The sequence below is a fragment of the Schistocerca gregaria genome, chromosome 5 (genome assembly GCF_023897955.1).
Source record: "Schistocerca gregaria isolate iqSchGreg1 chromosome 5, iqSchGreg1.2, whole genome shotgun sequence".
In the NCBI taxonomy this organism is placed as follows: domain Eukaryota; kingdom Metazoa; phylum Arthropoda; class Insecta; order Orthoptera; family Acrididae; genus Schistocerca; species Schistocerca gregaria.
The window spans coordinates 402501406-402517728 of NC_064924.1; the positions used below are offsets into that span (position 1 = coordinate 402501406).

The following is a 16323-nucleotide window of genomic DNA, read 5'->3' on the forward strand; positions in this document are numbered from 1 at the left end:
ATTGAGTGTACATATGAATAATATGTAACTAAAAGACACTGCATGTTACACACAGATGATAGAATTCTAAGGGCATAACATGCTGGTGACATTCTGTTTGCAAGTACCTTTGTGTGTTCGCACCACTTCAGCTGAGAGTCAATATTCATTCCTAGAAATTTTGCATTTGTTACACAGTTTATAGAGGTGCCATCTACATTTAATTTAACATTGTCATTTTTCCTCTTCAAACTGAAGTTCATGGCATTAGTTTTCTTTATGTTTAATGTCAATTTGTTGCTTATTGACCAATCGTAAACTTCCTTGAGAGTTTCATTTGCTTTCTCGGTAAGGAGTTCTCTTTTTCTCTCAGTGACTATAATATTGCTGTCATCAGCGAAGAGAATTTTCTCACCATGAGTAACACTACTGGGAAAGTCATTGATGTATATCAGGAATAGTATTGGTCCTAATATGCTACCTTGTGGAACCCCTATATTAATATGTTTTGGTTCTGATAAGTATTTTACTAAATGTTTAGATCTATTTGAGGTATGTGTTATCTCTACTCTTTGTACCCTATCTGTTAGGTATGATCGAAACCAGTCATTAGCTACCCCTCTTATTCCTAATGCTTCTAATTTATTTAATAGAATCTTGTGGTCGACTGTATCAAAAGCCTTAGAAAGATCCAAAAATATGCCTGTGACACACTCATCTTTATCAAGAGCATTAAGGTATGCGTCATTATTCTACAGCAATGATCCCCTTTTTAATGCAGAATCCACGTTACAGGATCATGACACAGTAAGCTGCCAATTATCCAGGGTGCAAATTATCTGGCTTGCCGAATCATTGCATATTTCTGGCTGTTTCAGCAAAAAAAAGAGCGCTGTTTGCCCTTAGATATTCTTTTGTGGTACGAAGTACGTTTACTGCTCCCAGTGGCTGTTTGCGCAAAAAGAGGCAGTCCAGTCATCTATTGTCACAATATTTTAAAATGAATGGGAATGACAGAAGTGAGGAATGAGAATTCAGAATTCTCATAAGCGATTGGTACTGCATATTTGCTAAGAAACGACATTACAGTACCATTCAGAAACAATTTAAAGATAGTTGACAGGGAGAACAACAAATTAACAACAATCGACTGTTGGGATTCACTGCTCTGTAACATCAAGCAGCACTTTGCGCTAAATTTGCAGGCATGGAGCATGTGAAGAAATTGTGGCATGAAACTTCCTGGAAGATTTAAATTGTGTGCTCTACCATATGAGCTATCCAAGTACGATTCACGACCCGTCCTCACAGCTTCAATTCTGCCATTACCTCGTCTCCTACCTTCCAAACTTCACAGAAACTCTTCTGTGAACTTGCAGAACTATCGCTCCTGGAAGAAAGGATATTGCGGACATGTGGCTTAGCCACAGCCTGGGGGATGTTTCCAGAATGAGATTTTGACTCTTCAGCGGAGTGTGCGCTGATATGAACTTCCTGGCAGATTAGCTTGGATAGCTCGGATGGTAGAGCGCTTGCCCGCGAAAGACAAAGGTCCCGATACCGAGTCCCCGTCCAGCACACAGTTTTAGTCTGCTAGGAAGTTTCATATCAGCGCACACTTCGCTGCAGAGTGAAAATCTCTTTCTGGAATTGTGGTATGAATGGTAAACAGTAATTTTTTTGCATGGATTATTCCGTTGTCAGTTGCAAAAGTTTTCAACGGAACTGAACGAATGGTTTGGAGAATTCATATGGTACTGCAGAGTATGTTGGTTAATTCAAGTGGCATGCCTCGAACTTGTTGTTAAATTTATAAAGGAAAAAGAAGGGCCGTAACGAATATTAGAACATCTGGAATGGATTGCACAATCTGCGTCATTACACACTGCCCACAGTGAGACATTGCAAGGCAACATCTTTCCTATTTGATGAGAATGCATTCGAAAAGAAAAATTGCTTTGTAGAAGAGACACATTCTGAAAAAGACAGTCCAGTTATCTAGGCTCACTGGCATTAAAGAAAAAATGAGGTTTGAAGAATTCAATGGGGCCATAAAAGAATTACAAATGTAGTTTTATAAAGGTTTCGAGGGCAGTGTCAATCTTACGTCTGTTTCAGAGACCGTTTGCCAGTTCAGTTGAAAGCCCCACTGTGCATATGCAGATATAACTGACTGACCTGCAAGGTAATTTCAATTTTAATGACAAATTTTTTTACGTTAAAACTGTCCAAGGCGCCAACGTTGCTTTCCTCAGGTAGTATTTCCAAGTGTCCATAATGAAGCTGCAAAAGTGCTACAATATTTCTATCGATATATTAATGTGAAAGAGCTGTTTCAGCCTATGAAACTAAGTAAGTCACTATTACGTGGAGACTTGTGTGCGAAACTCTGAAATTGTCTGCGTCTGTCCATATGCCGATACAATTATACTATCGAAAATTTGTTTCGTTTGTGAACTGTTCTGTTCAGAAATGTGAATTGTAGCTAATACGAAGTCGTATGCAGTGCGACTGCACTGACATTTAAATGCGGCACGTTCGCAGTCCTTGTGCTCAGATAGTGTGGCATGGCAGTGGGGAAATGTACGACGAGGCTGAGTGCTTTGGCACTAAAGCCTGGGCACGGTCCCTGAGCCGAAATCTTGGGTGCCTCTCTGAGCTAAGGGATGCAGATGTAAAGAACAAAGGATGTTCGGCAGAGGACGGGAGATACGGCGAGGCGATCGAAAGACTTGTTACAGTGAACACCGAGGCACTGACATGGGTTGGTTTGTTATAAAAGAAACTGTGACAATATTCATTTGACTATATCGATGTTTAGACTCTCCAGAGAATGGGAACCGTTGCCGATAAAAAAAAGAATGAAAAACAGAAACAGAAAAAATGGTCGAGTATTTCCTGAAAGTGAACTGAAAGCAAGTGATTCGAAGTACAGTGTGTTTCAAGAGTGACTTTGAAAATCAGTAGTCAGTTTCTGGTTAGTAATGCAGAATACAGTGATATTTCAAATGTGACATGTACTGGTAGCACACTTTGTAAATTCAGTATATAGCGGTTTCCGGTGAAAACGTGTCTTTTGTATTGTCCGTGTTGTTCAGTTATCCACTGAGTGTCGTGCATACGTTAACTTGGCTAATAAGGAGCGTGCTGTATTTTCTTAGCGTATGCCATGAACACAAAGCAAAAACAACTTACTGGGGGCCGCATAAGTGCCGTTAAAATGTTGACTTGAAAGGGGACACTACCAGTACTCTCGTGGTTCCCATCCAGCCATGACCTCGCAAAGATAACAAAGACCTCCACTAGTAAGCATGAATGAGAAGAAATATTCTCTTAAATTGTTAAATTAGTGTCGTGACCTCGCTTCCATCCTGTGATAAAATGAGAAATTAGAGGTAGCAAACATGTTCTGGAGAATCGCTCCTATTAGCGTCTAGTCAGGATGAGAACTACGTGTACTTTTTTACGAAGTAAATGCGAAGCCCATGATTCAAAACAACGCCCCTTTGAGCAAAGGAGTGGAAATATTATTGTTGTTATGCTCTGTCATAGACATTGAACATTTTCTTACCGTCCCAACTTCACTGGTAAATGGATTATTGTGATCTACTTGTTTGTTCATCAATAAAACCTTGTTCCTCAAATTTTGCAGACTGAGCCTGAATATGGTATAGGGAAAATACTTCATATGTTTGTAAATTTAGGTTAAGCATTTACGATACATTCTTAGGCGAGGAAACATCGGTGGTACAACATTAAATGGAGTAGGAGTTATCTACATTGGTCACTCGAATCCTTGGAAAGTTGCCTATCTTGCGTACAGTCTAGTTTGCCGTTAGTCTAACCAGTATTCAACATTTTTTTAATACGTTTTTGTTAAGGACACCTTACTGCACACCATGAGCTGCACTTCAAAAGCATTTATTTGCCATACCATATTAGGGCATATACGAGTAACTCTTCAGCAGTGGCATACCCTGTATACTGTACACGTCTACATAAAACGACGTGCCCGTCAGATGTAAAATCTTTTTCATAGTTATAAATGATGTCGATCTCTGTAATACACTGATCTTGTGTGTTCGTCTTATAAATCTGTAAAACGCTAAATGGAATAAGTATGATCATCTCTTTAAAATACATGTAAACGCCATCACCAGACAACTGCCGGCCGAGGTGGCCGAGCGGTTCTAGGCGCTACAGTCTGGAACCGCGCGACCGCTACGGTCGCGGGTTCGAATCCTGCCTCGGGCATGGATGTGTGTGATGTCCTTAAGTTTAAGTAGTTCTATGTTCTAGGGGACTGATGACCTCAGAAGTTAAGTCCCATAGTGCTCAGAGCCAACCAGACATTTATATCAGCTGCGTGTAAAGTGCAATGTCACTTGTCTCACGTGTCAGCCACTTTTCCGGGTCTTGTCGATTACGCACACGCAGCGGGTCGTGCATCACAGAGATCGACATCACTTACAACCGTCATAAAGATTTTGCACCAGATACACGTCGTTTGATGTAGACGTGCATGTAACTTACATACCACAGATGACGGGCTGCATGCTCGAATACCGTTCTGACAAATTAGCCCAGTCGACGAAGACCAGATAAAGTCGAATAGACAGGGGGGGGGGGGGGGGAGGAGGAGACGAGGAGGAGATTAGTGTTTGACGCCCCGTCGACATTAGAGACGGAGCACAAGCTCGGATGAGGGAACGAAGGGCAAAGAAAATCGGCCGTGCCCTTTCAAAGGAAGCATCTAGGCATTTGCCTTAAGCTTTTTGATGGAAATCACGGACAACCGAAATCAGGATGGCCGGACGCGGGCTTGAAGCGTAGTCCTCCCCAATGCGAGTTCAGTTTGCTAACCACTGCGTTACCTCGCTCGGTTCGAGTAGGGAGAAAATTTCGTGTAGTCGCAGATTATTATACAGTGATAGGAGGGAGTGCATTGAATAACGTACTAAATATCCTGACGGGTGGGTGTGGGCCTACAGGTGAGGGGGCGGAGGACTAGGGGGCGCATTTAAAGGTCAAGTATTTCTGTTATTCTTGAATAACACTGAAATCGCTGCTTCTAGCGAAAATGTCTCTCAGTACAATATTAAACACATAACATGTCCTACGAAATCCACCTGCGTAGCTGAGTGGTCAGTGTAGCTGAGTGCGATGGAGAGGGTCCGGGTTTGGTTCCCTGCACGGTTGGAGATTTTATGTCCTCGGGGACCGGGTGCTGCGTTGCCCTCCTCATGATTTCATCTTCATCGACGCACATGTCGCCGAAGTGATGTCAAATAAAAATACTTGCACTAGGCTACCGAACGAACTGCAGATGGGGCCTTCCGGCCAAATATGGCCTACGAGCATTTCATTTCCTACAAAGAAGAGCTATTCACTTTTTCTCTACGACTAAAAGTTCCCACATGCCGAGGATGGAAACATTGTAGACCATGAAAAACAGTGCTTAATAGTATAAAATCAATGATAATTCTCAAATGAAGTGAGTTATGAACAAATATTAAATGTGCGTATCTTATCTAAGTGCAGTGGAACATAAAATGTGTTCAAAGTTGCTGCGGGTGTGGTTGTCTGGAGGAGAATGGAGAATGGTGGTGGTGGTGGTGGGCCCGTAAGGAAAGACAGGCCATGACTCCCTCCTAATCTATCTACCCCACTATATCACAAGAAGCGACTAGAGAGCGTTTCACAAATTTATTCAGGCTGTTCTACAGCTCGTCTGATGAATGACTGATGACGCAGTGCACAGCCATGCCCAGCGGAGTGGAGTGGATGATTTATTTTCCACAGATTTCGTTAACACTACATAGGCTACAGATATTAGTAATTCATAACACTAAGGCAACAGACGCGTATGGACGGGTTCTACGTAAATCTCTACACATAATTCTACATTTCTAGAGGGAAAACTGACTGTTAGTCGTTCTGAATGGCAGTCGTAGAGTTCTTCAGGAAAAGACGGCTTTCTCCACCACGAGCGCTGCTCTTTTTCAGTTTACAGACAAATTTTTAAATTTTAATTTTAATGATCGCTGATAATGTTTTCAAAAATTTTAAAAAACGTGTACTTCAAACGCCCTTTCACCAACATGCTCACATACCATGTACCAGAATTTTTGGTACCTTATTCATGGCACTCCCTCTTATCATTTTACAAAAATTTGCGACTGCATGTATTTTTCCTCTAATTTTTCTTGTTGCCTGGACTAAATAAATACTTTTGAATTATAGGTCATGGTGTACAACAGGATGTCCTTTATCGTATCTGCCTGATTCATCTAGCGCCTCCCTATATGATTACCTGACTTTTGCGTTTCGGTGATGCGTGCTGCACTGTAATGTCAGGCATATATCCTCCAAGAAGACAGCATACATCGATCAGACCATATCTCTGCCAACTGCGGGATTTCACTCCTATACAAACCCTCGCACTTATCGACTGATTTGTGCAGCACATTTGCAAAACGAAAAGAGTCGTATGGTGTTTTAGGCGGGGAGACCTCCATTCGCAGCCGGCCGGAGTGGCTGAGCGGTTCTAGGCACTACAGTCTGGAACTGCGCGACCGCTACGGTCGCATGTTCGAATCCTGCCTCGGGCGCGGATGTGTGTGATGTCCTTAGGTTAGTTAGGTTTAAGTAGTTCTAGGGGACTGATGACCTCATAAGTTACAGTCCCATAGTGCTCAGAGCCATTTGAACCATTTGAACCTCCGCTCGCAACGGCTCTTTATCGAGGTGTGAGAGAGCTATTTCGTAAGTGTACTTTTTCATGCAGATGGCTACGTTGGACCCATGTAATGTGGTGTCATATTCGTGTTATATGATAATGAGAGAAGAAGTGGGATGAAACAGTTATCGGTACGTAATCTACTGCACTAGAATAGAGCCAAGTGGATCGCTGAGCTTAACGCCCCCTTCTGACGGACAGATCATCACCGACAATGTGACATGGCATCAATGGTACACTGAGAAGACTGTTAAACTAACCTAAGGACGTCACACACATCCATTCCCGAGGCACGATTCGAACCTGCGACCGTAGCGGTTGCGCCGTTCCACACTGAAGCGCCTAGAACCGCTCGGCCACCCCGGCCGGCAATCGCCATCACATTGAGGTGACAAAAGTCACGGGATACCTCCAAATATCGTGTCGGACCTCGTTTCGTCCGTTGTAGTGCAGCAACCCGACGTGATGTAGACTCAACAAATGCCGCAGAAATATTGAGCCATGTCCCACAAATGTTCGATGGGATTCACGTCGGGAGATCTCGGTGGACAGATCATTCGCTCGAATTGTCGAGAATGTTCTTCAAACCAATCGCAAACATTTGTGGCCCGGTGATATGGCGCACAGTAATACATAAAAATTACACCGTTGTCTGGAAATATGACGTCCAAGAATGGCTGCAGATGGTCTCCAAGTAGCCGAACATAACCACTTCCAGTGAGTCATCTGTTCAGTTGGACCACAGGACTCAGTCAATTCTAGGTAAACACAGCCCTCACTATTACGGACCCACTACCGGCTTGCACCGTGGCTTGTTGACAGCTGGGGTCCAGGGCTTCGCGTAGTCTGCGCCACACTCCAACCGTACCATCAGCTTTTACCAACTGAAATGGGGGCTCATCTGATGAAGCCACAGTTTTTCACTCGTCTGGGATGCAACCGATCCCACCACGAGCCCAGAAGAGGTGCTGCAGGCGATGATGTGCTGTTAGCACACCGCCATAGGCCGTTAACGCCAAATTTCGCCGCGCTGTCCTAACGAATGCGTTCGTCGTAAGCCCCACATTGATTTCTGTCATTAGTTCACACAGTGTTGTTTGTGTCTCCGCAAACTCCACTGTTCTCGGTCGTTCAGTGAAAGCAGTCAGCCACTGAGTTGTCCGTGATGGGAGGTAATGACTGTTTTTTTTTTTTTTTTTTTTCCGGCCCTCTACTGACATTGCGGATCTCGGAATATTGACCTCCCTAACGATTTTCGAAATGGAAGGTCCCATGCGTGTTGCTCCAACTGCCATTCCCCTTCAAAAGTCTGTTAATTCCCTTTGTGCGGCCATAATCACGTCATAAACGTTGCCACATGAATCGCCTGAGTACAAATGACAGCTATGCCGACGCACTGTTTTTCTGTACATTGAGTACGCGATACTACCGCCTTCAATGTACGTGATCGCCATGCTGTCTATGACTTTTGCCACCTCAGTGAATATGACAGTAGAAGCTGAACTTCCAGAAAGTTTACGTGCATTATTCTTTTGAAGACGATTCAGTGAGAAATAATTAGCTCAGAGTCATACAGCAAACCGGCTTTACAGAGCTGAAGAAGAAAATTTATCTCTTAAGTGGCATTTGTGTTTTGTTCAGATCATGTATTAAAGTTAACGACCTTTGTACTCATAATTTCATCAGTGAACGTTGTTACCGAAATTAATCGATGTTTATCAACTACCGACCGACAGACTTCTGTCTGTCTCCCTATCTCTCCCTCGTATATGTTTTCCAACTGCCATCTTTGGACATCTACAATTTCATATATTCAAATTACTTGATACATCATCATACAAAATGTTTTTCTTCAAAAATTGTTGAAACCACTTCCAATACTCAGTGTTCGCTCTTTAAAAACACCATAGAGAAGCTGAAGTAACACTTTGCGGAAATAATGTGTTTAAATGGTCTTAGGGAGCTGCGAAGGTAAGCTAAGTTCTCGCATTTTCGTAAACTGGAGACACCATAGCCGATTCTGTCCACTAATTTGAGTAGATTGCGCTTGTCATGGCAAATTCACGGACGTGGTAGCACGATAGGGCAGCATGAGTAAATACAGGAACCGGGAAAGTGTCTGTGCAGAACTTACCTGGCAACAAACCTGTTGATGGCATCTTCACAGGCGTTCTGCGAATACAGCGCGCGGAGGTAGTCCTGTACGAGCTTCCTCATATGTGGAGATTTACCGAAATCCTGTAATACGACAAAATATATATTAATGAGCGTACATTTCAACGACACATTGTATTATGAACATTTTGTATAACTGACGCTGAGAATATTCGAGTGAAGTGGTTGGTAGTCCACTCTTGCTGAAAACAATGAAAAGTTAATTACAGCGGTCAAAATAAAGGTTGCTTATTGCTTTGTTGTCAATACTGAACATGCCAGCAAACAAAACTGATTTTGTTCTGTCAGAGATAATCATTAAAAAAAATTAAGTAAGGTGAACACATTTCCACGCGGTAAACACAAACAAAAAACAAAAACAAAACCTTATAAAATATTTCAGTCAACTTGCATAACACATTGTTTATTAACCAATTGGCGCTCCTCGTAATTGGAGAAACTTTTGAATCAGGTTAGGCATACTCCTTGTATTGTACTGTATGTTAACCGGGGATCTAGAAACTACGGAAAGGCTCCGTCCCCGCCGCAGCCGCAGTGATCCACAACCCCACGACGATTACCTCAGTCCACTTCACCCTTCCGCCGCCCCACACCGAACCCAGGGTTATTGTGCGGTTCGGCCAAGTTTTACTATGCCCCATGTGTTCTCAATGTGGTTGAGATCTGGAGAATATGGTTCAAATGGCTCTGAGTACTATGGGACTCAATTACTGTGGTCATCAGTCCCCTAGAACTTAGGACTACTTAAACCTAACTAACCTAAGGACATCACACACATCCATGCCCGAGGCAGGATTCGAACCTGCGACCGTAGCAATCGCACGGTTCCGGACTGCGCGCCTAGAACCGCGAGACCACCGCGGCCGGCTCTGGAGAATATGGAGGCCATTTATTCAACTGATTCTGTGCTCCACTAGGAAGATGTTACAACGTTGTGACGATGTGAGAGTGCACTGTAGTCCATCAACGTGAATCCCGCTCCAATATGTTCACCAAATGGAGCCACAATGCGTGCAAGAATATGGTTCCGATACTTCAAAACAGTCATCCTACTCCTTCCCTATGTATTGGCACAAGAGGTGTCTTGCGGCCATACATGATTCCATCCCAAAACACGACTGAATCGCCTTGACAAGGGTGGCTGTCTACGAAAGAGTTAGAGTGTAATCGTTGTCGCCGGTCCGTGTGGCCGAGCGGTTCTAGGTGCTTCAGTCTGGAACCGCGCGACCGCTACGGTCGTAGGTTCGAATCCTACCTCGGGCATGGATGTCTGTGATGTCCTTAGGTTAGTTAGGTTTAAGTAGTTCTAAGTATATGGGACTGATGACCTCAGATGTTAAGTCCCATAGTGCTCAGAGCCATTTGAACCATTTGTAATCGTTGTCCTCGTTGCCTCCACACACGAATATCAGTATTGTCAGGACGGAGACTGATATGGACCTCATCACAAAAAAGTATTGTGTTCCACTGCTGCCTAGTCCACGAAGACTGGTTTCTTGCCATTGTGACGGGAGACTCACAGAAACCGATTTAGAGGACCAGCCTTCCGAGGTCTTCTGAAACGTAATCCCAGCTCATGGACCGTATTTCGTCTCGTTGGTGTTTACGCCTGCACTCCTGCAACGGTTTGGAACTGCCGCTGTAGACATGTAGCGTTGTGTGGAGGGTTTCTGCTTGCTGTTATACGCAGATATCGGTCCTCCACACCCGTTGTTGCTCTTCCATGGCCACTTCTGTGACGATCCCAAACTGATCCTGTCGCTGGGAACTAGTTCCACATTCCAGAGACATCATTTTGATTCACAGCGACATCCGCTGCGACGTCTACCTGTCTCATTCCCAGCTTCCTTGAAGTGACTACATGGAACTTCTGATTGTACGTTGTCGCTGCCCGAACCAACTGGAAGCAACACAACCCTCGTAATGACACACAGCACAGGCACTGCAATGTTTACAGGTGACACGGTTGTTATAGACTGCAGATACTGCCTTCTCACTGTAGAACCATGGACTGTTCTCGCTAGACTTACAGTATTGAAGCTTCAGCAAAATGCAACATTCATTTTGACCACTGTATTTATATCCAGAACAAGCGTCACTGAAAAATGATCGAAGGTACACTACGCGGCCGAAATCTCCGAGCCACCTGGCATGTTTGAAATCAACGACAGTTTCTAATTTCCTCCAGGATACGGTGAGGCTCTGCCATGGACTTCATTCCTAGCTGCTTCTTCCTGACACCTTTTCGTTCCATGTCATACATATCCACTTAATTTTCAACATTCTTCGACAGAAGTTTGTGGTAAGTTCCTATGGGACCAAACTGCTGAGGTCATCGGTCCCTAGGCTTATACATTACTTTAACTTACGCTAATGACAACACACACACACACACACACACACACACACCCACACCCACACACACACACACACACACACACGGCCGAGGGACGACTCTTGAAGTTCTGACGGGTAATGGAGCGGAGGGAAGGGGGAAGGGGGAGGGGAAGCAGCGCTCACCATGCAAGGCGCCCTAGACCACGTGGCTATCCTGCTCGGCATTCTTCGACAGAACGATATTTCAAGTATTTCCAGTTTCTTCTTCTTCGGATTTCACATGGACCCTGTTTCATATTGTCACACAGTATTCACAATCAAGTCCAAGTCCGAAAGCAGGTGATCAACGAAACAAGACTTAGCACTTAAAGTATCTTTATTACGACCTCCAAAGTAGAACCAGAGCGGAACTCAACTCCTGGACGTAGAATGCTGCTATTTATACATACATAGAATATTCCAGAATTCTGCTATTTACGAGAACGTCGAATGTTACAGAATATACAAATATACGAAATTTCGAGAACCTCCCAGAAATGATAAATACTAAGTAACAAGTGGGCGTGTCTGAACTGGCGACCCCTAGCAAGCAAACTAGTGATGTTAACCGCTACGCCACACTGCATGCAGGAGCTGTGCAATGCTGTGCTCCGTAAGTACACTTTCAGGAACTCCTCCCTCAGTTTCCATATATACATTTCTAGGCTATATTTATGCGTTCCTTTTTAAGTAAGCTTTCTTCACTTGAACAGATCTACTCCTGATACCTTATTTATTTCGGACACTCTTCGTAACCTTTCGTACTAGACAGGATGTGTTTTCACTTTCAAAAAAATGGTTCAAATGGCTCTGAGCACTATGGGACTAACTGCTGAGGTCATCAGTCCCCGAGAACTTAGAACTACTTAAACCTAACTAACCTAAGGACATCACACACATCCATTCCCGAGGCACGATTCGAACCAGCGACCGTAGCGGTCTTGCGGTTCCAGACTGTAGCGCCTAGAACCGCTCGGCCACCCCGGCCGGCTTTCACTTTCACTATTGTGTTATTCGCAGGTGTGATGTTCAGCAACTTGCTTTTCTTGTTTCTATTGCTTAACAACAACTTCATCCTAGCTTTGTTTATTGTGAACCCATACTCTGTGCGATGTATGCTGTTCACCGTACTGAACAGGTCTAGTAAGTCTCCCACAATTTCGCTCAGGGCCTAAATTGAAGCTAAACATTCAATGTTTCTTATCATAGCCGTACAGAATTTGTCATGTTTATGCATTACATGTAGCGTAGAGTTTGGTTAGCACAATTTAACAGGAAGGGTTACCATTTTTTTCCCTTCCTCTGCAGTGATTCGCCTGGGAAGGCTTCTTAAGCATAACCCTGATAGATTGATGATACAGTCTTGTTTACATAGTTTGGATTGTCAGTCATCCATTTTTTTGCAGCACATAATTTCAGTGCGACGTCGATCGTCAACCGCGCCACTAAAAACTGCAATCTGCTTTATGATTTCAATTAAACCGGAGTGATTTTCTTCTACTCTAGACCCGCCAACAGTATTTCGAATTTTATGAGTTGTTGCTAAGTCGGAATTACCTTCATAAATTTATAGAACCTTTTGTTTTTTAGAATCATTACGTTTTTGTCGTACCTCTGTGCTTATCTTTCTCTTCAGTATGCTTTCTTGCTGTTGAATGTCTTTCCTTAACACTGCTTTTATTTGTGCGTGCTAATAGTAAGCTGTTGAGCTCAGATTCTAGTGTTACAATTTTATTCCTAGAAGTGTTCTTACTAGGTGTTGATTTAGGTACTGTTTGAGGTAACTGGCTTCCACTCGACTGTATATTAATATCTTGAGTGTCTTCCGACATGTCCTGTTTTCTTTCTTCCTGCTATTAAAAGTAAGCATGCAAATGCTGAATATGGGCATTTCACACAATATGTACGCTATATCTCCCTGAAGAATCCAGTTACACGATAGTGAAAACCGCACTGAAATAGACACTGTACCTTTCGACATTACCTCGAACAGACAGACAGAAAGAAAGAGGTGATTTCCGAGTTTGCTGTATAGTAAGTAGTGAATAACAATTGAACTTAACTAATGGGTTGTTCTTTGATTTTTCGAGTCTACTTCGCCTTCCACATTGTCATTACAACTCAAACATCGCCATATCGTGTTAATTTCGTCTTGTATATTTTGTTTATTTTTATCAGTTTATTTTTACCATTAAACTCGCAGAAAGAATACCTAAATCAATTGTTTTACTAATTTTAAAGTTGTTACATAAGCTGACAATAGTAGAACTAAGAAAATTAGTAGAGCTAAGAAAGACAGTCCATCACTAAGGGAAAGTCAAGTGCTGACTGAATGGTTTAAACAATTAAACATAGACGAAATCGGGGCGGCGGCAGTTTTTGTCAAAACCTCAAAGACGGTATTTGTCTTTCGGCGTATTTCAAAGGCAGTCGACGTGTGACACCGTAGGTACAGCAAGTGTGAACTCGCACTGCAGCCAAGTGCCAAAAAGTGATGTTCAAATGCGTGTGAAATCTTATGGGACTTAACTGCAAAGGTCATCAGTCCCTAAGCTTACACACTACTTAACCTAAATTATCCCAAGGACAAACACACACACACCCACGCCCGAGGGAGGACTCGAGCCTCCGCCGGGACCAGCAGCACAGTCCATGATTGCAGCGCCCAAGACCGCTCTGCTAATCCCGCGCGGCGCCAAAAAATGAAACATACAGAAGTAGACGTTATTTAATAATATTGATAGAGTTGGTAATATTTTAAAGCTTATCATTAGAGTTGAAATTTACAGTTGGAATACTTTGAATTTGTGCATGTGACGTCATGAACATTATGACACCCCCTCCCCAATACCCCCTCCCCCTTTTTCACAAGAAGTCACACTTCACTGACACCATTAACGTCGAGCCCTTAATCAGGCAAGTGTGAGTATATGCAATACCATTAAATTTTTATTGAAAGAGGTAAATGAGGAAGCAAAAATTTCATTAAAAATCGCACTTGAGATGGTTGTAGGAACAATAAGAAGAGTAATGCATAGCTACAAGTTCTTCTCAGTTCAGTACGTCGGAAACACGCTAAAGAAGGAGAAGAAAATTTTATTTTTAGGTAGTATTACCAAACAGGTCATCACATAATTTGCAAGTGACACAGAATTCTGTATTTTACAGTCACTAACGTATTAAGTGATGTTGTCTACTACATTGGATTTTTATATCTTGTTTTTAATGGAACTTCCTTCTCCCAATGCACAGTCTGAATTGTCTTGCATTGTTGATCCTCTGTTTATGAAAATATTTCTTTCTCGCTACCCCAGTGAAAAACCACTAGCTATATTTATCGAATTATTGGTCGTACTGACTTAATCTGTTAAGACAACAGTTTGTAGACTGGCTAGATGCAGCTACGTAGTAATGCCGAAGTACACGTTCGTGCATAGGCTTCAGCTGCCCAGCTGCCTCTCCCCTGCTGCGCGGTGGCCACTCTCATTGCATCCCCCAACACTGCCGTTGTCGCCTCCCTTACTGCACCATCTCAACAAGTGGGCGACAAGTTACTTTGTGCGCACTCTACCAGTAGTAAATTAAAAATTCGAAAGTAACAACTGAAGACTGGAAATGGAAAATGCTGACAGTGCCAAAATATGATATTTTGCTTTTTTTTTCCTGTAAACCACTGGATGTGACATGGCTAATAACTTGGGACAGGTTTGATGTACCAGAGAGACCTCCTGGTACCTTCCCTACATTTCATAGTAGATAAGTTCCTTTGTTCATGACATGACGAACTCTGAATTTGCCAGTTTGCCTGCCTATTATGGAAAACATGTTATTACCTGTTTCTCGCTCTCTTCCCTTAAAAAAAAAGCAAAAGCATATTTTACTTCATTTCAGTTATTTTCGGCTTGAGTCTTTTGTGTCCAGTGCTTAACGGTGGAAAAGTAAAGGCGAGATTAGAAACATGAAGAATACTGAGCTAAGAATTCAATAAAAGCCGTATGTAACTAACAACGGGACAGCTCTCGTTCAGGAATAACCAGCACAACCCAATGTAAGTTTAAATCATCGAATGCGAAAAGACAGCTAGAGTTGTGAATTAAGCAGATGTTTCCCCGCTTGGTTCGAAAATGGTTCTTAACCCGAAATCCGTCACCTACTGAATAAGCATCTGGTTTGTTTCGCAACTCTAGCTGTCTTTTTGCGTCATTATTCAATAAGAGCTGCTGTCCCATAGCATCCAGCATGCTGGAAGTATGCAAAGTCATTAGAATTTAACTGTATATTGAGTAGCACAAGGAATAAAACAAAATATCGTATAGTTTTGGAGTCTAATTGCATGAACTTCCCTTGCTAGGAAATATTCGTCGCCTCACATTGGCCTACAAATTAAGTGTTGAAAAAAGGTCATATTGCCATACTCGGTTTTGTTGAAATAGTGGGAATGGTATTTGTCATTCTGCCAGTTATGCCAATACTGTGTTACTTGTTACTGCAGAAATAAGAGAGATGATGCTGTGCACATTCAGTGAGTCCTTTGGAGGTGAAACGTGGCAGTTACATCTTTACGTAAACTTTCATTTTTATAATTTTTTTATATCCGAAACATATAACTTATTTGCAACACTTTCCCCGCCAGACGGTGAAAATAATGTGAAACTATCAGTCACCCATCAACAAAAGTTCCGCATCACCCCGATATGTCGTCCAGGTGCGTTGCTATTCTGATGTTCCTAAGCCGATCGGAAGGACATCGTTGGACTTGTTCGTAAACCTACACAAACTTATCATGAACGTTACCTGTGGGTAGAACGCAGCTGTCGAATGGGTTGCTTTTCAGTTGAAAGTAATGCATTAATAGGGACGTCTGAGGCACAGAGTGAACATCCATCATACCACGAAGGGCAGTCCCGTCCAGTGATGCGGTCCGCATCTCACGGTGCACGCAGAAGGCTTGTCAACCAGGGAAGTTCCTCGACGTGTGCACTGGAGTCAAAGTGAGCTGGTGCGAACGTGGAATAGGCGCCAATTGACAGGTATTGCCGAGGACGTGCACTGTA

The 16323-nt window shown here is 42.9% G+C and overlaps 1 protein-coding gene across 1 annotated transcript in view; it reads right to left on the minus strand.

Moving 5' to 3' along the window:
* LOC126273015 (C-Maf-inducing protein-like) overlaps positions 1-16323 on the minus strand; it is an 879384-nt gene that overhangs the window by 33220 nt on the left and 829841 nt on the right. The window contains exon 7 of the mRNA XM_049976389.1: positions 8853-8956. Coding sequence (XP_049832346.1) covers positions 8853-8956 — 104 coding nt within the window. The remainder of the gene's footprint in view (positions 1-8852; positions 8957-16323) is intronic.